Source organism: Euprymna scolopes, chromosome 44 (genome assembly GCF_053919585.1).
Source record: "Euprymna scolopes isolate OS-2025 chromosome 44, ASM5391958v1, whole genome shotgun sequence".
Classification (NCBI taxonomy): Eukaryota; Metazoa; Mollusca; class Cephalopoda; order Sepiida; family Sepiolidae; genus Euprymna; species Euprymna scolopes.
This window is the reverse complement of record NC_136525.1, coordinates 10,077,371-10,100,816: the sequence shown is the minus strand read 5'-3', so window position 1 is coordinate 10,100,816 and position 23,446 is coordinate 10,077,371. Positions and strand designations below refer to the sequence as shown.

At 35.9% G+C, this 23,446-nt stretch overlaps 1 protein-coding gene across 1 annotated transcript in view; it reads left to right on the top strand.

Annotated features, from left to right (window-relative positions):
* The window catches only part of LOC145268688 (pre-mRNA-splicing factor SYF1-like), a 107,811-nt gene that overhangs the window by 47,837 nt on the left and 36,528 nt on the right, over positions 1-23,446 (top strand). Inside the window, exons 12-20 of the mRNA XM_080124200.1 lie at positions 90-165; positions 2,936-3,022; positions 3,845-3,958; positions 5,089-5,175; positions 7,490-7,565; positions 9,938-10,047; positions 12,546-12,649; positions 16,708-16,807; positions 21,312-21,428. Of these exons, the coding sequence (XP_079980326.1) occupies positions 90-165; positions 2,936-3,022; positions 3,845-3,958; positions 5,089-5,175; positions 7,490-7,565; positions 9,938-10,047; positions 12,546-12,649; positions 16,708-16,807; positions 21,312-21,428 (871 nt within the window). The remainder of the gene's footprint in view (positions 1-89; positions 166-2,935; positions 3,023-3,844; positions 3,959-5,088; positions 5,176-7,489; positions 7,566-9,937; positions 10,048-12,545; positions 12,650-16,707; positions 16,808-21,311; positions 21,429-23,446) is intronic.

Below are 23,446 nucleotides of genomic sequence, written 5' to 3'. Positions count from 1 at the left end.
ATTCGAAGTAGCAAACTAACAAGTCAGTGAAATAAATGTCTGTAAGGCATTCAACTTTGTTTTTAACTATTTCCTTATTTCTTTTGCAGGAATTACGATGAATCTTTGAAGTTGATGCAGAGAGTAACGACTCCTCCGCCTCGTAAAATTTCATACCACGATGAGGTGAGCAATTTCAGCGTATTTATTCTGAAATCACATTTAATCGTTCTATTATATTCAATGTCCGTTTTACATGCTGTAGACCATGGGTGGTGGCCTTGTGGTATCTTAGGATCCTGGTGACTGAGAAATGGCCTAGTTGTATAAATGGTCACATGCCTTGCAACATTACTTTGGCCCTTTGTGCGATTTTGTTCCTTATGGACTCCAAAACGGCTGGACAAATTTTTTTTTTTTAAATTTCATACAACTGTACTTCGTGTCTGGGAGTGTTCTTAGATAGAAAATCAATAATCAAAAAGAAAAACATCTCATTAATAAAGGTCTGATTTTGACCAAACTTTTATGCAGTCTAACATTGCAAGTACATTTGAGAAGTTTTATCATCGCACAAGCAGAATGGCCTGGTGTATAAAATCAACAGTCAGTTCTTTAGTAGGACAGGAGCACAATTGAACCATGAGACTTGACTTTTGCTTTTTAAACTTAATTCATAAAAATAATTTCATAAAGTCAATTCCACTTATAGTGCTGGAAAAGCTTCAACCAGAACTAGCTCCCATACATACGAAGTTGTTTAAGCATTGTCTTGAAGAGAATTGCTTCCCAACACGCTGGGAAACCTCATCAGTATGCCCCGTATTTATGAATATTTGAATTCTTAATGTATAGTGTAAATAATCCATTACATGATTCTGATTCTAGAAAATGTCTAAAATTCAAGGTTTAATTAAGCTTAAGGGGTCTTAAGAAGAAATTAAAATTCAGGGAATTTTAATTAATTGGCGTCTAATGACTATGGATCAAATTTAATGCAAATCTGAAATATTTGAATTCTAAATGGGAGAGAGTGTCCCCTAAAAACTCTTTCAAATTCTCAAAAGAACCTGAAATTTTGAGAATATTTATTAATCGATGTTTAATACCTGGCATTAAAATTTCATAAGAATCTGGGGCATCTGAATTTTCATAAAGAGCTTTCACCTTCTCATTACCCCAAATTGTGCACGACCCTAAGTCTGTGTGGCAACACTGATTACTTCGGCTGGCTATACGTTGCTTCAATGTCGTGCTGAGTTCCCTTTTCACAGCGGCTTGGTCTGTGTCTTCACCATCCGGGGGCAGATCTGAAATCAACTGCACCTTCAATTCGACAGGTAATCAACCAATAAAGAAAAACCAGTGGTCATTTTTTCTGATAAACAAAAAAAAAAAAAAAAAATTATTCATTGAAAGTTACAAAATTCTGATCCTTCGTAAGTTTCTGACCCTAAATAGAAATGCTCGCAGACTGGCGGCTTCCATTAGTAAAGTCAGGGCAATCAGTCCTAGGTCTGGAGCTTGTCTCTTTACAGTGTATTTTCAGGGGCTCAGAATAGATTGAGATTTGAGTTAGAGGTTTCTCTCTGACTGGTGTGGAGTTCTCAAGCGGGTGACTGAGTGTGTCCTCAAGGCTATTTTGTCCTTCATTATATTAAGGGTCAGGATAAAATCTCGTGATTCTCAATAATTCAATCTCAGGCAGTTTTTGTAATTCTCAAATTAAAATAAAAAAAAAAAAAAAATCTTCCTTTTCTTCTTCTTCAAATCTATATCACTCACTGCCACCTGCAGCATGGTCCTGGATATGACCTTAAACTATATCCGATGGTGAGGCCCCAGCTTGCGGGCTCTGGGGAGTGTGAAGCCACCCTTTAATTGCCATTGCTCCCAGGTCCACTCTGACCCGGAGTGGTAGTACCTGTTAGGGTCCCAACTATGGGTTAAATAGAAACCGACTTGCAAAAAACAAATATATTCTATTAAAAAAATTGTTCTTCAAAACCACCGGATTCGGCATTAAATAACCTGAAAAGGGTTGATATGCCGTAAAACAAAAACAACAACAAACAAACAAGCCACCTGCAGCAGGAGGGTCTCTGCCTATTATCATCACTCTACTAGGAGGGTTCATTTGCTTTTGTCCTCCCTTAGGGCGCTACCTCTATCACTTCAGTGAGAGGGTTCATCCCCCACCCGGGCTTCAGTTGCATATTTTTAGGGGTTTTTTTTGCAAGAGGCAGTTCTGTGAAGGAGAAAAAAATAAATGAATAAATCGGTTATCTTTGGTCATTTTTTTCCAAAAAACAAAAAAGCAAACTCTTAAGGGTGGTCTTGTGGCAAACCGTAAACCCTGACACGCACCCTGTCTGCCATCTTTGGAAACATTTTTTTTTTTTTTATAAAAGATGCTGGCTATCTTGGCAGGATGTTTTTTCTGGCCTGTCACCTGTCAGTCGTAATTTGCAGAAAAAACCATATTCTCAGTATCAGGTCACACGTACAAACAACTGTGTGTGCAACCAATGTAGACCCCCCCCCCCCCCCCGCCAACAATGCGTTCTCTTATCTTCATTATAACTGTCACCATTATCATCATCACCATCATCATCGTTACACCCAATGACACTGTCACAAGTGTCCTTACACCGAGCAGGTGTGTTCCGAAATTCATAATATCAATTAGTTTGAAAGTGAATTCTGTACATATAAATATATAAATATATCTAACTTATTACATAATTTAATCCCCATCGCATGAAAACTAAAACTAAATATAGCCTATATTATGACCCCTTCATGCCTAGCATTTGTGTTCCGCAATTCACAATGATCGGTTAATTAGTTTAAGGATGAATCCTGTACATACAAACATAAATATAAATTTAATTTTACATTATAGATATATTTATTTATAAACATGCATTTCATATATATTTAATGTGTTTTGCAGGCTGAAACTGTTCAAGATCGCGTGCACAAATCTCTGAAAGTTTGGTCGTTTTATGCTGATTTGGAAGAATCTTTTGGAACATTTAAGGTAAAAAAAATGAAAGTTACAAGAATTTTGTTTATATTAGATGTATACCGTTTAAATCGATGCTATTTTTTTTTTTTTTTAAATCGACGCTATTCTTTTAAAATCGATTCTATTTTTTTTAAATTGATGCTATTTTTTAAATCGATGCTATTTTTTTTTTTAAATTGATGCTATATTGTTTGTTTTTTAAATTGATGCTATATTGTTTGTTTTTTTAATTGATGCTATATTGTTTGTTTTGTAATTCGATGCCATTTTGTTTTTTTAAATCGATGCTATTTTATTTTTTAAATCAATGATATTTTGTTTGTTTTTTTAAATCAGTGCTATATTTTTTTTTAATCAATGCTATTTTGTTTTTGTTTTTTAAATCAATGTCATTTTTTTAATCGATGCTATTTTGTTTTTTTAAATCAATGCTATTTTTTTTTTTAAATCGATGCTGTTTTTTTTTTTGTTTTTTTTGAAGCGATGCTATTTTTTTTTAATCAATGATATTTTTTTTTTTAATCGGTGCTATTTTGTTTTTTTGTTTTTCTTTTAAATTGATGCTATATTGTTTTTTGTTTTAAATCGATGCTACATTTCTGAATTTTTTGAGATGAGAATTGGTTATTCGTATTATTTGGATTCATTGGACTACTGTTCTCATCTTCAGTGTCATTTTCACAACGTTTCGGTCGATGTAACCTCCGGCCTTCTTTAAGTACATCTTGTTGAACTCGGGGAATTTTCTTTTAACCGATGCTTTCGTTAATCAATATTTATTTATTGATATTTTTTTAAATTATTGTTTTGTTTTTTATTTTTTTGTTTTATAAGAGTTGTAAAGCTGTTTATGACCGGATTATTGACCTCCGGATCGCAACCCCCCAAATCATCATAAATTATGGGATGTTTCTTGAAGAAAACAATTATTACGAAGAGGCTTTCAAGGTATTTTTCCTTTTTTTTTTTTTCTCTTTTATTTTACTCTTTTTTTTCTTTCTTTTTTCTTCTTTTTTTCTCTTTCTTTTCTTTTTTCTCTTTTTTTTCTTTCTTTTTTTTCTTTTCTTTTTTTCTTTCTTTTTTTCTTTTCTTTTTCTTCTCTTTTTTTTCTCTTTTTTTTTCTTCTCTTTTTTTTTCTCTTTTTTTTTCTCTTTTTTTCCTCTTTTTTTGCTCTTTTTTTAAAAAAAAAAAAATTTATTTCACTTGTGCAAATAGTTTCCAGTAATCACCGTCATCATTTTAACGGCCATTTTACATGCCTATTTCTTAAAGCGGTTAAATGCTTGTATATTGTTAACCTTTTAGAAAGTGACTACCCTATCTCTGGCCAGGTCTTTATATATCCTTCTTTCTCTCAAGCCCATCCTTATCACTTCCATGTTTTCCTTGACCTCCCCCTATGAACTGACCCTGCTACCTTAACTGTTCTACATCTACTGACCCAAGAACTCTCATCCATTCTTCCAATGTGGTCATGCCATCAGTCTCCTCTTCTCCCAATATTGTCCAGATTTAATCTTCCTTTGAGCTCCTGGTGCTACCAGATCAGGCTGTCTGAAGATATCGGCTTCCTGAGACAAAATGCACTTAATGTTGATGCTTTTTTTTTTTTTTTCTACTTCCTTTTGCAAAACTTAATCATGTTCTGCAAAACCAAAAACAACACCAACCCACATTCCCCCCTTTTTCTTTTTCCCCACTTTCTCTTTCTATCTTCCCACTTGTTGACAGGTTTTCTAACTTAAAATGTACAAAACATCTCTCTCCTATTGAAAATATCATTCATGTTCTGCAGGGCAGGGAACAAAAACAATAAAATCCACGATAAAACAATCAAATGAAACACTACAAACTAGCGATTGTGGATACAGAGATCTTGAAGAATAAAAGCCTTCTACAAAATAATTGAATGCTACATGAATACCATTTCCAAAATAACTGGATTCGGCATGAAATAACCTGAAAAGAGTTAATATGCCGATCTAGATTATAATTGTTATTCACTATTTTTCCATTTGTAATCATTGTGTTTGAGATTTTTGTAATTACGTAAAATCTGGTAACTTTTTATTTTTCAGGCATACGAAAAAGGAATTGCGCTTTTCAAGTGGCCCAACGTGTATGACATCTGGAACACGTATCTTACAAAGTTCATTGACAGATATGTAAGTGTATACATCTTTTGGAGGAGAATGTGCTCCAGATAATCATCTTGTTTTTTGGGTACTTGTACAGTTTAGTCAAGACATTAAAAAATGAAAATATCGAAAAAAAAGTTTAAATTGTACGTATCCGTTATGGAACGAAGTTCTCTGAAAAAAAAAATTTCACTTGATTTCATCAAGTAGTTTTTTTTTTTTGTTTTTTTTATTTTTTTTTTTTTTACAGCGAAAAAACAATTTGTTTTTATACCGAGCAAAATTTTCGATTTTTAGGAAGAAAAGCTAGTATTAAAGATGGGGGGGGGGGGTCAGCACTTTTACTGGAGTTATTTCCCTTTGACGAGTTCTGAAATTCAAACAAAATTTTTTTTTTTAATCCAATATGGCCGCCTTCAACACACTCTCATAAAAACGTGTTTTTCCGCTGTAAAAAAAAACTACTGGATGAAATTAAGTGAAATTTTTTTCCGGAGAACTTCATTCTATAACGGATACGTACAATTTAAACTTTTTTCAATATTTTCATTTTTTAATGTCTTGACCAAACTGTACAATTTACGTTTTTTTTTTTTTTTGTTTTTTTTTTTTTTTTTTAATATATAGATTTTATCACTTGGTCCATTCGTCATTAACAATTTCTGTTTTTTTTAACGTAATAAGTTCATTGTGGAATTTGTCTCATTTCAAACTATCAGATCTTACTTAGACATTTTCATTTAGGGTGTTATTACTCATCGCTGTCGGTGGTTGAGAAGACTTCTTGTAATTGTTATAGGAAAATAGCTTAATCTTAGTAGCATTAAATTACTATAAATATCTATAAAAGTGAAATTGTCTGTCTGTGTGTACATTTCCCTACTAAACTACTCTGTCAATTTTCGGTCTACAGACTTGAAATTTGGCATAAGGGGTATTGAGATTACTAAACTACTCTGTCTACAAACTCAAGATTTGACATAAGAGGTATTGAGATTTAGGAAAATCTTTTTAATCGGTTTTCAGCCAGAAATTTGGCTGTCAAGGGGTCAAAGTTCAATGATATGACCTTTGAGAACTCTACCAAACTCCTCTGCCAATTTTGGGCCTAAACACTTAAAATTTTAGATATAGATTACTTGGACAGGGATCTAACTTTATAATTCTATTTGAGCCCAAAACAATAAATACTAAGGGGTAAAAATTGGGATCAAATTAAAAAACAAACTTGACGTCTGCTGTCTCTACCAACTTTTCTCTATGGTAGTTAAGGAAGACTATTATATAGAAAGGCATTACCGTACATATTCACACTTTTTAATATATACATAGGCACGTAAAGTTAGTAAACAGTACATAGGGCCTGAGCAAAGCCAGGCAGAACTGCTAGTATATCTATAAAAGTGAAATTGTCTGTGTGTGTGTACATTTCCCTACCAAACTACTCTGTCAATTTTCGGTCTACAGACTTGAAATTTGGCATAAGGGGTATTGAGATTTCGGGAAATCTTTTTAATCTGTTTTTGGCCAGAAACTTGGCTGTCAAGTGGTCAAAGTGCAACGATTTGACCTTTGAAACTCTACCAAACTCCTCCGCCAATTGTGGGTTTAAACACTAAAAATTTTAGATGTAGGTTACTTGGCATAGATCAAACTTTTTAATTTGATTTGAGCCCAAAACAATAAATGTTAAGGGGTCAAAGGTGAAAAAAAAAAATTGACCTCTGCGGTCTTTACCAAATTACTCAGCCAATTTTTGGTCTAAACATTTGAAATTTTACATAAAGTTTATTCAGACATAGGGCAAGTTTTTAATCAGTTTTTGGCTGAAAATCTGGCTACCAAGGTGTCAAAGTTAAAAAGATTAGACGTTTACGGTCTCTAGCAAACTATTCAGCCAGTTTTGGGTCTAAACAAGCAAACTTTTTAATTAGTTTTTATGCAAAAATTTGGTTGCCTAAAGGTCAAAGTTGAAAGAGTTGACTTTTGCAGACTCAACCAAACTCCTCCACCAATTTTGGATCTAAATACTTGAAATTTTAGATGTAGGTTACTTGGACATGAGTCAAACTTTTTAATATACATATACATATGCACATAAAGTTATGAACAGTACATAGACCCCGAGTAAAGCCGAGCTGAACTGCTAGTATAAAAGTTAACCCTATCGACCTCCCTAATAATATTGTGTCCGAGATGGGTGTATTTGCTGATAATACAACGCTCTATATTGAACATTGGTAATTTATATAGTGTTACAAGAGGTGGAGGCAAATTCTATGGTACGCTTTGTAGGTCCCTTCTGTACTAATATTATATTTTCAACTTTTTTTCTTTTTAGGGTGGCAAGAAACTAGAGCGAGCTCGAGACTTATTTGAACAATGCCTGGAGGGATGTCCGTCAAAATTTGCGAAAGGTCAGTCAAACGTTATGATTGGACCCAAATATCAATGGGAACAAAATTTTGTATTGTTTTATAGAATAAAAATAAAATTGCGTTTAGTTTTAATATAACTTTATTAAGTCACCACATCAATGTTAAAAGCCACTCGAGGATAAGGGTTAATTTATGCCAACAGCATTATCCCTAGGCAGGTTAAACTGGCTTCCTCCAAATGAGGAAATGTAAAGTGAATATTAAATTTACAAATGGTCTCCAATCGCATGTATATACCAGTCAGGGGAGATGACAGCGAAAGGATTTTGCTGTTTGTGCAGAGAGATGTCGACGTCCTCTTACATACAGTGGCTGGTATTACCAAATGGTCACCCATCTGGTATTGACTCGGTTCAATGTTGCTTAACTTCAGTGATCTGATGAAAATCATTGTGCCAATGTGATTATGCTAATGATGTATAGATTGTCGGTTGAATGATGACCAATATTACGAGAGGATTTTTTATACTAATGAGTTATCACTTATCAAAGCCAAAAGCCATTTGAGGATAAGGGTTTAATGAGATGGATAGATTGTCAGTTGAATGATGAAGAATATGACGAGAGGAATTTTATACTAATGAAATTTAGTTACAAAATGAAAAAACAAACAATAACTTCAATAGATAAGTAAGTCTATATATTCGAGGGTAAGAGTTAATGAGATCGATTGTTGGTTGAATGATGAAGAATATTACGAGAGGATTTTTTATACTAATGTGTCACCATTTATCAAGGCCAAAAGCCACTTGAGGATCAGAATTAATGAAAATGAATGGATTGTCAGTTGAGTGATGAAGAACATTATGAGAGGATTTTTTATACTGCGTTACCATTTATCGAGCCCAAATGCCACTTGAGGATAAGGATTAATGAGATGGATAGATTGTCAGTTGAATGATGAACAATACGACGAGAGGATTAAAAATGATTAATGAAATGAACAAAATTTGATTTTTAGTTTGTGACAAGTTTTTATTAATGTTGGATTTTATTAATGAGTCAACGCTTATCAAGGCCAAAAACTACTCAAGGATACGGGTTAATGAGATGGAAGAATTTTCAGCTGAATGATGAATGTTATGAGAGGTTCTTCGTACTATTTGGATTCAACAGACTACTCATCTTGAGTGTGATTTTCGTAACGTTTCGGTCGATGTAACTGCCGACTATCTTCAGGCGTATCTTGTTGAACTCGAGGATAAAGGTTAATGAGATGGATAGATTGCCAGCTGAATGATAAAGAATTTTCTGACAGGATATCTATATATATAAAAGGAAAAATGTGTGTGTGTGTATGTATGTATGTTCGCTTTTTGTGTATGTCCGAAAAAAGGCTTTTTTCCCAGACCTTCTGAGTAGGCTTGCTAATACTTAAAACTTTTTATATCGTGTCTAAATCAGTCTACGACTTAACAACGGGGGTCGTGTGTGTGCGTGTGTTTGATTAGCCTGAATTTTATCACGAGAGGATTGAAAATGATTAATAAAATGAAGAAGGTTTGATTTTTTTTAATCTTTGAGTTTTTAGATTCTATTAGTGAGTCCCCCCCCCCTTTTTTTATCAAGGCCAAAAGCCACTTGAGGATAAGGGTCAATGAGACGGATAGGTTGTCGAATTGCAAAGGATATTATGAGAGAATATTTTTTGTGCTAATGAGGCACCATTTATCAAGGCCAAAAGCCACTCGAGGATAAGGATTAACCCTTTACCGCCGAAGTGTACTTACAAGTTGCCTTTCAAAAAAGAAACAAAAAAAAAAAAAACGTTTGTATAGGAAATATTTCTCCTATGGCTTGTCAGCCCAACTGGTCTTCAAAGTACAGGTCTACGCATGCTTCAACATTTTGGTAATTTTTTTTTTTTCTCTGTCCTCTTCCCTTGGGTCAAGAACATAAATTCATGATTAAAAAATTTATTTATTGCATTAAAAAAATTCTGCCGGTAAAGAGTTAATGAGTTGAATATGATGAAGCGATTTTTTTTTTTTTTATATATATATACTAATGAATCGCCATTTATCAAGGCTAAAAGCCACCAGAGGATGGAAATTAATGAAATGAATGGATTGTCGGTTGAATGATAAAGAATATTACGAAAAGATTAAAAATGACGAATGAAATTTGATTACTTATAAGGGCGGTTTAGTACAAGTATGTGGACCACAAAAATTATTCTGTGGACCACGTTAGCACCGCAGATCTAAAACATTCAGTATGAAAATGAAACCACTATTAAAAAAAAAAGACTAATAATAAAATGGTTGATTGCTTACAAAGAAAGCAAAATGCATTACGGTGAATTTAAATTTGTAATTAAATTTTTTTTTGTTTTAATTTTATTTTTTCAGCCATTTACTTGTTGTACTCAAAACTGGAAGAAGAACATGGCCTCGCCCGACACGCAATGAAAGTCTACGATCGAGCCATTGAAAGCGTGATGGACGAAGAGAAATATGAGGTGGGTAGCCTCCCTTTGTTGTTAACACACACACATACATGCATTTTTTTTTTTTTTTTATTCAATTTTCACCCCAAACAAGGCACAGTGCCACTTTGAAGCAGGGGGCTACTATTAGGGACTTAATTAGCGGGGTCATTATGAAGGGAGAAGAGTAGAAAGATGTTTGTTAACATTACACTTGAACTTCTGCATATCATTGCAGCTGGGAAAGCAGAATCCCGGAAGGGAGTTCCAAAGACCCGCAGTTCTGGGGAAGAAACTATTGGAGTAAAAGGCTTTCTTGCACCTAGGGATCTCTACTGTAAAGGGATGAGACTTAGTAGCTTGTCGGGTTTGACGGGGGTAGTTACGTCGGGGAGGTACAAGTGTTTGCAGTTCGTCAGAGCATTCACCATTAAAGTACTTTTATCAAGGAGGTCGTTTATGAATATCAGGAATAATAGAGGTCCAAGAATACACACATACACACACATACATATATTCACACACACATTCACACACACACACACTCACACACACACATTCACACACACACACACACACACACATTCACACACACACACACACACATTCACACACACACACATTCACACACACACATTCACATTCACACACACACATTCACATTCACACACACACACACACACACACACACACACACAAGAGAGCAGGCAATCAATCTATCAGGTTAACAAGAAAGTTCTTGCGTTTTTTAACTTTTAAAATTAGATGAACATATCTTGGCTCGAACGAAAATTTTTCGATCAAAATAAGCACCACACTTTTGCCAACGCAAAACAATTCATGCATTTATGCCAGTAACGTGAAAATCTTGCATTCTGGTGGCGATGAAGTTGCTGAAAGGCGTTTTTGATATCGCTTAGTTTTCCAAAGCATTTCTCATACAGAAAACTTGTTGAGGTGTTTGAAGAAGTGGTAGTTGGTAGGTGATAGGTCTGGAGAGTATGGTGGATGAGGCAGCATTTCGTAGCCCAATTCGTTCAACTTCTGCAGGGTCGGTTTAGCAACGTGCGATTGGGCATTATCATGGAGGAGAATTTGGCCTGTTCTGTTGACTAATGCGAGTTGTTGTTGCCGAAGTTTCTGATACATTTCATCCATTTTGTTGACAGTGTTTATCCGCCGTAATGATTTCGCCTGCATTAGAAAAATCTGTAATGGACGAGACCGGTCGCAGACAATCAAACAGTCAGCATGACCTTCTTTTGGTGCAATTTTGGCTTCAGGAGTGTCGTGGAGCCTCGTCGGCATCTAACCACTTAGCTGAGTATCGTCGGTTATCGTAAAGAAGTCACTTTTCATCGTAAGTCACAATCCGGTCGAGAAACTGGTCGGTTTTGTTGCGTAAAAGAAGAGATGACACATTATAACGGTGTTTCCTTTGGTTGTCGTTCAGTTCCAGATGCACCCATTTATCAAGTATTTTTGTTTTTCCAATCTCATTCAAGTGGTTGGAAATTGTCGTATAAGTTACGTCTAATTCAGAAACAAGTTCTGGAACAGTTGTGTGCGTTGATTGACTTCCACTAAAGCTCTTAATTGATTCTTATCAAGTCTGATGGCCGACCACTAATCTTACAAACTTTCGTCACTGCCACGAAATTTCTTAAACTACCATTGTTCTGTGTTCAATTCGCGAGGCACCCATTTCTCAAGTGATTGGAAATCGTCATATATGTGATGCCTAATTTAGAAGACGTGCGTGGATTGGCGTGGACTAAGGCTCTTAATTTATCGTTAACATCTGATGACTGATCACTACACTCATCGTTTTCAAGACTCTCATCGCCGCCACGGAATTTTTTAACCCACCATTGTGCTGTGCATTCAGTAGTGGTTCCTGACGTAAAAGTTTTTTCAGCAGCTTTTCGGTCTACCTTGAACTGAAATAAGAAAATTGCGTGAATTTTCTTTCCATCTTGTATTTAACGTTCTGAAAATGATTATAATTTAAATAATTGGAGCGAAAAACGCTCTTTGAAATGATATATAAAGTAAAAGTAAACTGATTTAAAATCAAAATTAAAAATTCTACAATAAAAAAAAAGTCAACCTAATAATTGTGTGTAGGTCTGTGTGTGTTTGTCGGCCATACTGATGAACTATAGAAACAGTGAAACACCTCTTCCTGGATAACTATTTTATCTATTATAATTAAGTAAAATATATATTTCAAGTTTTTAGTACAGATTTTTTTTTTAAATGGAAGACTTTTTTAGTGTCAGACTAGGTTTAGTATACCTAGTTTAACACAATGAATTCTTTAATGAGCTCCCGTTGATATCTAATTATCTTCACAGAGGTTGCTTACATCATGTTTTGCTAAATATTGATAAATTAATGTAAGATTTATGACAAAATGTGTGTCTGGGGGTCCGTTTTATATGTTTATGTAAAAAAAATGAAATGGTCAAACATTGTCAGCTGTGAAATTTAATCAACGTTTTTTTTTTTTTTTTTTTTTCTTTTTCCAGATGTTTAATATTTACCTGAAACGAGCCGCTGAGATCTATGGTGTAACGCACACTCGAAGTATCTATGAAAAAGCCATTGAAGTCCTTCCAGATGAACAGTCAAGGTATGTACTTCGTGGAATTGAGTCCTTCACTGCTCTGCTTTTTTTTTTTTTTTTTTTTTACCAATAAAAAAAAAAAAAAATTCAATGCAATTCTCTATCTATATAAAAGCCAAATACGTCCAAGGATGGAATACTGCTGCCATATCTGGGCAGGAGCTGCTAAAAACAGCCTATCATGCCTTGACAGAGTACAAAATAGACTTTGTGGCTTAGTGGGGGATGCCCTTTTCTCTACCCTGCAACCTCTCTCCCACAGAAGAGACGTTGCGAGCCTATCCTTGTTTTATCGTTATTTCCATGGAAGGTGCTCGTCTGAACTCCAATCTCTGGTTCCCCCTCACCAATCTTTCACAAAAAACACCCGTCTAGCTGAATCCACTGTGAAAATTTTCCCCACTCTTTATCTGTGCCTAAATCAAAATGTAGATTCCATGAACAAAGCTTCTTTTTTAGAACTGCACGCTTGTGGAACTCTGTTCCGTGCGCCTGCTTCCCACCTGACTACAACCTGGATGTCTTCAAGTCCAATGTTAACAAATTCCTAATGAACCGCCCTCTTAATTAAACACTTCATCAAATCTCCACACTAGCGTACTGTACTTGCAATAACCCTTATCCCTGAGTCGCTTCCGGGCCTTGATAAGTGGTGATCACTGTGTAAAAAAAAAAAAAAAGAAATGTACTTCATGGAATTGAGTCCTTCGCAGCTTTTTTTTTTTTTTTTTTTTACCAATAAAAAAAAAAGGCATTTAAATTACTGGAGCTATCCATGCGTGTGAATTTTTGGCCAGATTCCTTGGTCTTTTCCTATTTACAATGCCTCCCCACGGGACAGACACCAGGGTCGTTTTTTTTAACGTGGAGAAAAGGAACAAAAATTAAAATTGTCTCAGTCGTGAAGGATTTCTCCTCCACTGACAGAGAACAAGAAATTGAAGTGCAGCATCTGAAGAACAGATACTACACTTTGAGGTATTTATTTGCTCCCCCACTGAGCAAATTAGGCACAAGGCCGATTTTTAAAGTGAGGAGTGAAGGGGAAATGGGGACCAACCCCCCGGGGAGTAGGGGAGCTGGATAGTGACAATTGGTATGAAGGGTTGCCCCTATATTGACCAAGGTCTTATATGTGGGGTTGCTCCCACATATGGTCTTTGCTTGCAGTATCTGCCGGAACAGATACTACACTTTGATCTTGTTTATATATTTTATTGCTTTTAAAAATTTTGAAAATACAATTAAGTAAAAAACAAAAGATTCTTAAACAACAAAATTAGGCACAAGGCCCTACAAGAGATGGGGAAGGGTTCAGGGTCTTTGTGACTAAAGTGATTAAAAAGTAATAAATGTAGACTTTGGAGTCTTACTCTTGACTGGCAACATTTATCAAAATACATCATTCACTCTATGGATCTTAAACTAACTAATAAATCCCCAGCGTTTAAGAGTCAAAAACATATTTACAATTTATAAACAGTTGTCAAATATTCCTTGGTCTTTTGGCTAAAAACAAAGTGTAGTATCTGTTCTGATGCTACAATTGCTGTATTCTGTCCTCGATCAGTGAAAGAGAAATCCTTCTAGACTGAGGCAATTTAAATTTTTTTTTGAGAGGTGGGTTTTTTTTCTTTACATTAAAATTTGATCTTGTGTCTAACTTTAACACTTAAACATGTAGGGCTGGGATTTTGCTGCTTGTCTGGTTAGTTGAGGGCATTTTTACGTAGAGAAGGTACAAGGACAAGCATTTTCCATTAAAATACTTGTAAAATAGGTACAGAGGAATGACATTTTGTCGATGGAACAAAATTGTGAGCTTGGTTTACATTGTAGGACCTATTGGGTTGGCGACTCTTTTTTTTTTTTTTTTTTTTTGAATTCTCTCTAAGAGTGAGAGACTAGTAGCAGATGCACCAGCCCAAATATGGTAACAATACTCCTTGCATGGACAAATGGTGGCCTTGTGGAGGCACAAGTAATTTTCTAGCATGGTAGAGAGAGCTCACTTTGTTTGCAGCAGCCTAAGCAACGTTCTCAATATATTTGTTCCAATTCAAGTTCCCTGTGAACGTTAAGCCAACGAGTTTGAACAAAGAGCTTTCATTAGCCATCACTGTCAGTGGTTGAGAAGGTTTCTTGTAATTTATTTCTTAATTTATTTGAATTTATACCCACCATTTCACCACAGGCTGTAGCAGTTGTTAAGGGGGAGATGCCCCAGCCCAGGTGTGCCAACAATACTCCCTGTATGGACAAACGGTGGCTTTGTAAAAATATAGGATACTCTCAAGTGTGAGTAATTTTCTAGTATGGTAGAGGGAGCCCACCTTCACAACAAATTTTTGCAATGTCCTCAATGTATTCATTTCAGTTTATGTTGCCTATGAATATTTAGCCGAAGAGTTTGAATGAAGGGTTTTCATGTAGTGTATAATGACTATGGCTATGACAAGAGAATATGCTTTTCATTATTTGGAATCTTGAGTATATATCGGTTAATATCTTATGTTTTTATATAGAGTGATCTGGTTCTTGATTGATTAACTGTGTCGGATATATACTCGAGAGCCAAAACAATGATAAGAATATTCTCTTGTCATAACCCTAATTATTAGTCATGGATATCAGTGGTTGAGAAAGTTTCTTGTAATTATTAAAGGAAAGAAGTTTAGTCTTAGTAGCATTGAATGTTCACCATTTATTGATGTTCACCATTCCACTACAGACTAGAGGTCAACTGTCTGTCGGTCTTCATATTTTCAAACTCTATCTCCTCCGAAACTAAAAGTTGCAGAGCGAAACTAGGGGCCTCAAATGATTGGATTTTTTTATGGCCCGTTCTTTTATGGGTCTTTAGCCAGTTAAAAATATTTTTAAGGGGTCGAAAAATGGGTCAAAATTGAAAAAAAAATTATACATCATCTTAGTTTATTTTTAATTTTTAATCAGTTTATATGTGTGTCACGTTGTCACTTTGGTAACGTCACCAGCTTTGAATGCTACAGTTTTGGTTTCGATTCTAGCTGATGGTATCCAAATACTTGTCTTTTTTTTTTACTTTTGAAATAATAATATATACAAAATCTGGACAAATTAAAATATCATATTTAAGTGTATTTTACGCCCGGGCAAGCCCCCCCCCCCCACTAGTGTAAATACAATTTTCTTTTCAATTTGACAAACTCCTTTTTCCTTTATCGATTGTATCCAAGATTTTGGTAATCTCATTGTAAGATTTTCATCGATATTCTTCCCCTGTGCCATTTTCACTTATTTTCACTCTCATTTATCCATTTGCAGTTGTGCTTTTTTATTGAGCCATTTTTTTTTTTTTTTTTTTTTTTTGGTGCTATTTTCATCTAAATCCATTATTACAACCTATAGATTTTAGTTGTACTTGTAGTTTAAAATTGATAAATACTAATCGCTTTATTTTTAGTGCTAGCAACAGAAAATTAAGTTTTAAACAAAAAAATCCACAATCAAGCCAAATCAATCCTTTTAAGGCATAGAACATCTTAGAATAACAGTCAAATTTAACAAACTTCTTTTTCTTTATCGACTTTATCCAAGATTTTGATGACCTCATTGTGAACTTTTCACGAGCTGTTCAGCCCGGCTTTGCTCAAGTCCTATGTACTGTTCATAACTTTATGTGCATATATATATATATATATATCTCCTATTATAAATTTTTGTACTGTCTGTGTGTGTGTTATTGATGTGGTTTGTCTCAGCCTACAGGCAACCCACCCAGGCAAGTTAGGTACCGAAATTAAGCTTATGACTCAGCTGATATTTATATCCATGTTTGGTGTATGGATATGGAAATACAAAAAAATAACGATTTACTAAGCAATGTTTTATTTACTGGATATTTTTCCGGCGCAAGGATTCAAGTTTGCCCAGTTGGGCAAACTTGAATCCTTGTATATTAAAAAGTTTGACTCATGTCATGTTGATTTCTCATTCTGTGTAAGTTTCATCGGTCCTGCTTGTCGTTTTAATATTTGACTTGTTGATTTTTTTTTATTTCTCCCCCTTTTTTTTTTTTTTAGGGAAATGTGTCTGAGATTTGCTGATTTAGAAAGGAAACTGGGTGAGATTGACCGTGCTCGAGCCATTTACGGCCACTGTTCACAGATTTGTGACCCCAGGGTACGTAGTCAGTTTCCGCTTTGCTTTTTCTAAGCGTTTTCTTGCAGCTTTAACAATATCTTAAACAAACTTTTTTTTTTTTTTTTTTTTTTTTTTTTTTTTCAATTGTGCCAATTTTTTGTATTTTTCCATTCATGCCATTTTTACTTGTGCCATTTTTATCTAATTAAGTTCAGGTAACTTGATATGTTGTACAGCTGACATTTATTCAATGTAGCCACCTTCAGCCTCGATACAGGTCCGGAACTGGGAGCATACCTTTTCTACAGAGGCTCAGCGAATACTCAGATGGCAACAATCAAGCTGGCTTTGGTGTTGTGGGAGGTCATGTTGGTGATGTTCCTGACGTATGACAAAACGAAGTAGTCCAGCCGGTTACGGTCAGGGGAGGAGGGGGTTGGTACAAAGTCATAGCACTCCTTCTGAAGCCAAACCTGGGAATTTTCAAACTTGTGGGTTGCTGCCACACCCAGGGTGTTCCATCTTGTATATAAAAATTAGCAAAAAGAATGAATGCACAAACGTTTTTTTTTTTTTGTATTTTTTATTTTTTACAAAGTACTCGCTACTTATCAAGACCTGAAAGCCACTCGAAGATAGGGGTTAATAAGTGTATCGTGGTCACCAGGACAACAGCGAACTAATCATTCGTGGTGGAAATTGAATATGAATTGATTATTTAAGAGGATGGTTTAATATGAACTTGTTTACATTGGACTTGAAGAGGACCATATTGTAGCCAACTAGAAAGTAGGCCGGTAGAACGAAGTTCCACAGGCGGGAAATTCTAGGAAAGAAGCTTTATTCATGGAATCTGCATTTCGATTTAGCCGCAGATGGAGTGGGGGGAATTGTTAATAGTAGTTGTAGCGAGACGGGTGTTTTTTTGTGAAAGTTTGGCAAGAGAGTAGCATAGATTGAAGCTCAGACGAGCATTTGCCATGAAAATAATGATAGAGCAGAGAGAGGCTTGCAATGTCTCTTCTGTGGAAAAGAGGTTGCAGGGAAGAGGAAAGGGCATCACTTACTAGGTTTCAAAGCCCGTCCTGAACTTTATCGAGGCTGGATCGTGCTCTAAGCAGCTCCACCACAGATGTGGCAGCCGTACTCTATTTTAGGACGTATCTGGCTCTTATACAGGTAGAGAATCGCGTTGGGAGTGAGTTACGTTCTAGAGCGCTAGAATGACAACCATTTTTACCAGCAACCATGGCAACAGATTTGATGTAAATGGAATACGTACATCAAATCTGTTGCCAAGGCCGCTGGAAAAATGGTCGGATCCTTCTATCGATCCAGTAGATATCTCACTGCTGATGCAATTCTCTATCTATATAAGAGCCAGATACATCCAAGGATGGAATACTGTTGCCACATATGGGCAGGAGCTGCTAGAAAAGACTTGTCCTGCCTTGATAGGGTTCAAAATAGACTTTGTGGCGTGGTGGGAGATGTCCTTTTTTCTTCGCTGCAACCTCTTTCTCACAGAAGAGATGTTGCGAGTTTGTCTCTGCTTTATCGTTATTTTCATGGAAAGTATTCGACTGAACTTCAATCTATGGTCCCCCCCTCGCCAAACTTTCACAAGAAACACTAGACTAGCTGAAAACATTATCAATAATTTTCCCCACTCTTTATCTGTGCCTAAACCTAAACATAGATTCCATGATCAAAGCTTCTTTCTTAGAACTGCACGCCTATGGAATTGTCTTCCGTTTTCCTGCTTTCCAGCTGTCTATAATATGGTTGTCTTAAAGTCCAACGTGAACAAGTTTCTGGTGAGCCGTTCCACTTAAGTTAACAAATTTACCGAACTTCCATTACTATTGATTACTATATTGTCCTTTTGACTACTCTACACTCTTTAACCCTTATCCTTGAGTGGCCGATCGGCCTTGATAAGTGGTGACGCCTATGTAAAAAGAAAAAAAAAAAAAAAGCCTTCCATTTCAGATCAAGAGTGAAGATCCAACCCAGCAGCTTGTTGAAACAAGGAGCTTCTTTGAGACGAGAGCTATTCATTTCAATTGGGGCCAAGTGTGCGTTAGAACGTTGGTGGTAAAACGATTGAAGCTTGGTTTTGGATGCGTTAAAATTAATCACCCACTTTTTTCGTCCCATTGCACCTTTGTTCAAGGTCGGATGATTTATTTGATTTATTCGGACTACTGTTCTCAAATTGGGTGTTATTCTTGCAATGTCTCGGCCGATTTAACCTCCTTCCTTCTTCAGGTGTGTTGAACTTTTAATTAAATGTGCATATAATTTTGTGAGAACTCGTAGCACAATGGATAAACATGCTACGTAATAATCACTTCTAAGAAATAGAAAAAGTAGGATCTGGCTTTCAGGCTGAGATCCGAGTGTGGTATCTGTTCTGATGCTACATTTAAGTTAATTTGGTGGTACTTATGCACTTATGTTACTGTGCTAAAAATAATACTTATTATTTAGAAAGCCATTCTTAACATGGGGAGGGTGTTTTGTAATTATTTTGTACTGTCACCTAACAATTTAATTGAATAAAGATATTGTAAAACTTGAATTTAACTTGAAAAATACTATTAAAAATATATAACATACGTGCACAAGCACGGATTTGTCTTTGGTCAATGTAGGGGAAACCCTTATGTAAAGCGATTTTTATTTTTGCCTACTGCCAGAGTGCCCCTTTTTAAGGAGCTGTTTCTTTTTCCCCACACATTAAAAACAACCTTGTCACCAGGAATGACGCCGTCTGCCACGGGGTCACCAGAAATGACGCCGTCTGCCATGGGGTCACCAGGAATGACGCCGTCTGCCACGGGGTCACCAGGAATGATGCCGTCTGCCACGGGGTCACCAGGAAATGACGCCGTCTGCCACGGGGTCACCAGGAATGATGCCGTCTGCCACGGGGTCACCAGAAATGATGCCGTCTGCCACGGGGTCACCAGAAATGATGCCGTCTGCCACGGGGTCACCAGGAATGACGCCGTCTGCCACGGGGTCACCAGGAATGACGCCATCTACTACGATGTTATTCATGGCAATGTTAATATGACATCATAATGTGACATATGTGATGACATCATATATGCATATATTATGAACAAACAGAAACACCATGAATATTTGATATAAAGAACTTGAAGTATAAAATTGTTTTTTAAAAATGATTCGGCATTACATACACAAAAAAAAGGGTTGATATACCGTAAGATGAAACCACTAAACCAAATGTAGATGACATCTTGGAATAAATTGGATTAATTTACTGAATGCAAGAAGCAAAATGCACCTGATCAAAGTTCTGTTCTCAATTACGTGATGAAGCTCTCTTTTTTTTTTTTACAGTGGTCACCACTTATCAAGGCCCGGAAGCCACTCAGGGATAAGGGTTATTGCAAGTACATTACGTTAGTGTGGAGATTTGATGAAGTGTTTACTTAAGGGGGCGGTTCATTAGGAATTTGTTAACGTTGGACTTGAACACATCCATGTTGTAGTCAGGTGGGAAGCAGGCAGACGGAACAGAGTTCCACAAGCGTGCAGTTCTAAGAAAGAAGCTTTGTTCATGGAATCCACGTTTTGATTTAGATAAAGATAAAGAGTGGGGGAAATTTTTCACAGTGGATTCAGCTAGACAGGTGTTTTTCGTGAAAGATTGGCGAGGGGGGACCAGAGATTGGAGCTCAGACGAGCACCTGCCATGGAAATAACGATAAAACAAGGATAGGCTCGCAACGTCTCTTCTGTGGGAGAGAGGTTGCAGGGTAGAGAAAAGGGCATCCCCCACTAAGCCACGAAGTCTATTTTGTACTCTGTCAAGGCAGGATAGGCTGTTTTTAGCAGCTCCTGCCCAGATATAGCAGCAGTATTCCATCCTTGGACGTACTTGGCTTTTATATAGATAGAGAATTGCATCATTAGTGAGATATCTTCTGGAGCGGTAGAAGGATTCCACCATCTTTCCAGCGACCTTAGCAACAGACTTGATGTACGTGTTCCATTTCAGATCAGGAGTAAAGGTCAAACCCAGAAGCTTGTCAAAACACGAGGCCTCTCCCAGACGAGAGCCATCCATCCCAATTGATGCCAGCTGGGGATCAGAGCGTTGATGATGTAAGGATAGGAGTTTAGTTTTAGATGCATTAAAGGTAACCAGCCATGTCTTCCCCCACTGAACCACGCGCTCGAGATCAGAGGAGAGAGAATCAGAGAGAACTTTGTCATTTACAGCCTTTGATGTGTTTCCGTAGATGGTCGTGTCATCAGCATAGATGTCAATGAATGATTTAAGTATGTGTTTAGGGAGGTCATTGATGTAGATCAGGAAGAGAGACTCCAGCATTAATACTGCAGGCCTCTGATTCTCTTAATCAATTAATTAAGAAGCAAAACTCACCTGATCAAAGTTCTGTTCTCAATCACGTGATGAAGCTCTCTTACTCCACTAAGATGAAAATTTTTTTTTACACTTCATGGATTATTGTTGTATTTTCAATTTTGTTTTCAATTTTAGATGACGCCAGATTTTTGGCAAACCTGGAAGGAATTTGAAATCAAGCATGGCAATGAAGACACGGTCCGTGAAATGTTGCGGATTAAGAGGAGTGTACAGGCAACGTACAACACCCAGGTAAGGAACTCCTCGATAATCATCGTAATACTTCCTCTGTAATTCTAACCATAACTTTTAGACATCAACTAATAAATATTCCAGAAATAATTTTGTTAGATTATTTTAAATTGACAGAGGACATAAAATGCGTCCAACTTCCCATTTAATGTTTAACTACTGGTCTCATAACACTGAAATTAACAGGAAATAGTAATTATTAAGGCTCCGACAACAGCATATTCTTTTCTTTGTTTTGACTCTCAGGTATATATCTATTGATATCTTATGTTTTTATGTAGAGTGATGTGGTTCTTGGTTGATTAACTGTGTCGGATATATACTTGAGAGTAAAAACAATGAAAAGAATATTCTGTTGTCTTGGCCCTAGTAATTATACACCAAGGATAGTTTATAATGAGTAAAATCTTTTAGGTTGATGAACGACGCGTACAGACGTACGTGGGCATGTTGAAATGCGAAATAATGTTCTTTTCTACTGGCCGACATGTTCGTACTTCTTTCTATGCATGATCACATAAAATTAATTTCTTCAAGCGCGTTAATATTTAGACTTTATTATCTTTGTCTCGATACCAACATCGGTAGAGAACACGGCTGGAACGCGAAATGTTTTGGTTTCAATTCTAGCTGATGGTAGTAAGTAAATTTTTTTTTTTTTTTTTTTTTTTTTAAACTTTAGTCACGTTTTTGTATTAATAAATGCGAATACCTGCATGATTTTAAATATATTTAAACGTATTTTTACGTCAAGCGGAATCAAAATATTTATTTACAGGCTTGGAAAATAAAACTCTTCTTTTTTTAATTTCTTACAGATATTTTTTGACAATTATTTTTTTTGCCGGAAATCAGATAATTATGTATGAGGACAGAATATTAAAATTTACGTAATACAACCTCTCAATGACGGGTACTGCAGTTAGTAATAAATAAAACATCCACACTTAATGTGGGTGTGTGTGTATACATGGTGGATTCTCTCATCGAAGACGATGAATGTTCAGCAGCTCCCAAGCTCTGTGACACCACATGCGTACCTGTAGACGTCCCGGCACACTCCTTCGCAGATGGTGAACTTTCATATGCTCGTCGGTCAAAGATGCCTTCTTAAGTGAACAGATAACCCTGCTTTGCTGCATGCTCTGAAACCACAGTGGCATACATATTCATTTTTAGGTGGATGTTTCTTGTGTTTTGCCTTCATATTTGCACGAAGGGTGTCCCTATGACAAAGGCGGTTATGTTCAAATTCTTTGGTCCCCAGGAAAGTGCATATATATATATATATATATATGGATGACTAATATATATATATATATATAATGTCATCCACATAAAGTACTGTTTCGCTGTTTCACAGCTCCTCAGTACGGCTAGACAGGCAACTACCTCAAGCCAGGATTGAAACCCGACCGTTTGGATGACAGTCAAGATTAAATATGTTTTTAACTCTTTTTTTAAAGTGTCTTTAACATGTTTTATTAACTATTTGCGCTTAAAGCGCAAATAGTTAATAAAACATGTTAAAAAACACTTTGAAGTGAGTTAAAAACATATTTAATCTGAAAAGGAAACACTTAATAAGTGGATAGTCCTTAATCTGTGGAGTTTCGAAGAAATACTTTCCTTCTCATCAGAGGGTAGGAATTAGCAAAATGCGGGATCGGATTTTGCATACAAAAGTATTTGATGAAACTGCAAGTAAGTCAAAGATCTTACTTGATAACAAAAAGTGGAGCAGAGGGAATATGGTGAAGAAAAAGGTTATTTCACGTGAATGGATAGTCTGGTGAAAGGTAAAGTATCCAATGACGGTAAAATCCAAAAATGTAAATCCAAGAAAGTTAATTAAATTTCCATTCACACAAGTAAAATCCAATATATATATATATATATATATATATATATATATATATATATATATATATATATACACACCTATGCAAGGTTTGTGAGAGAGAACCATAGTAGAGTGCTTATTTATAGAGAACATATCTAAATAACATTGTAATATT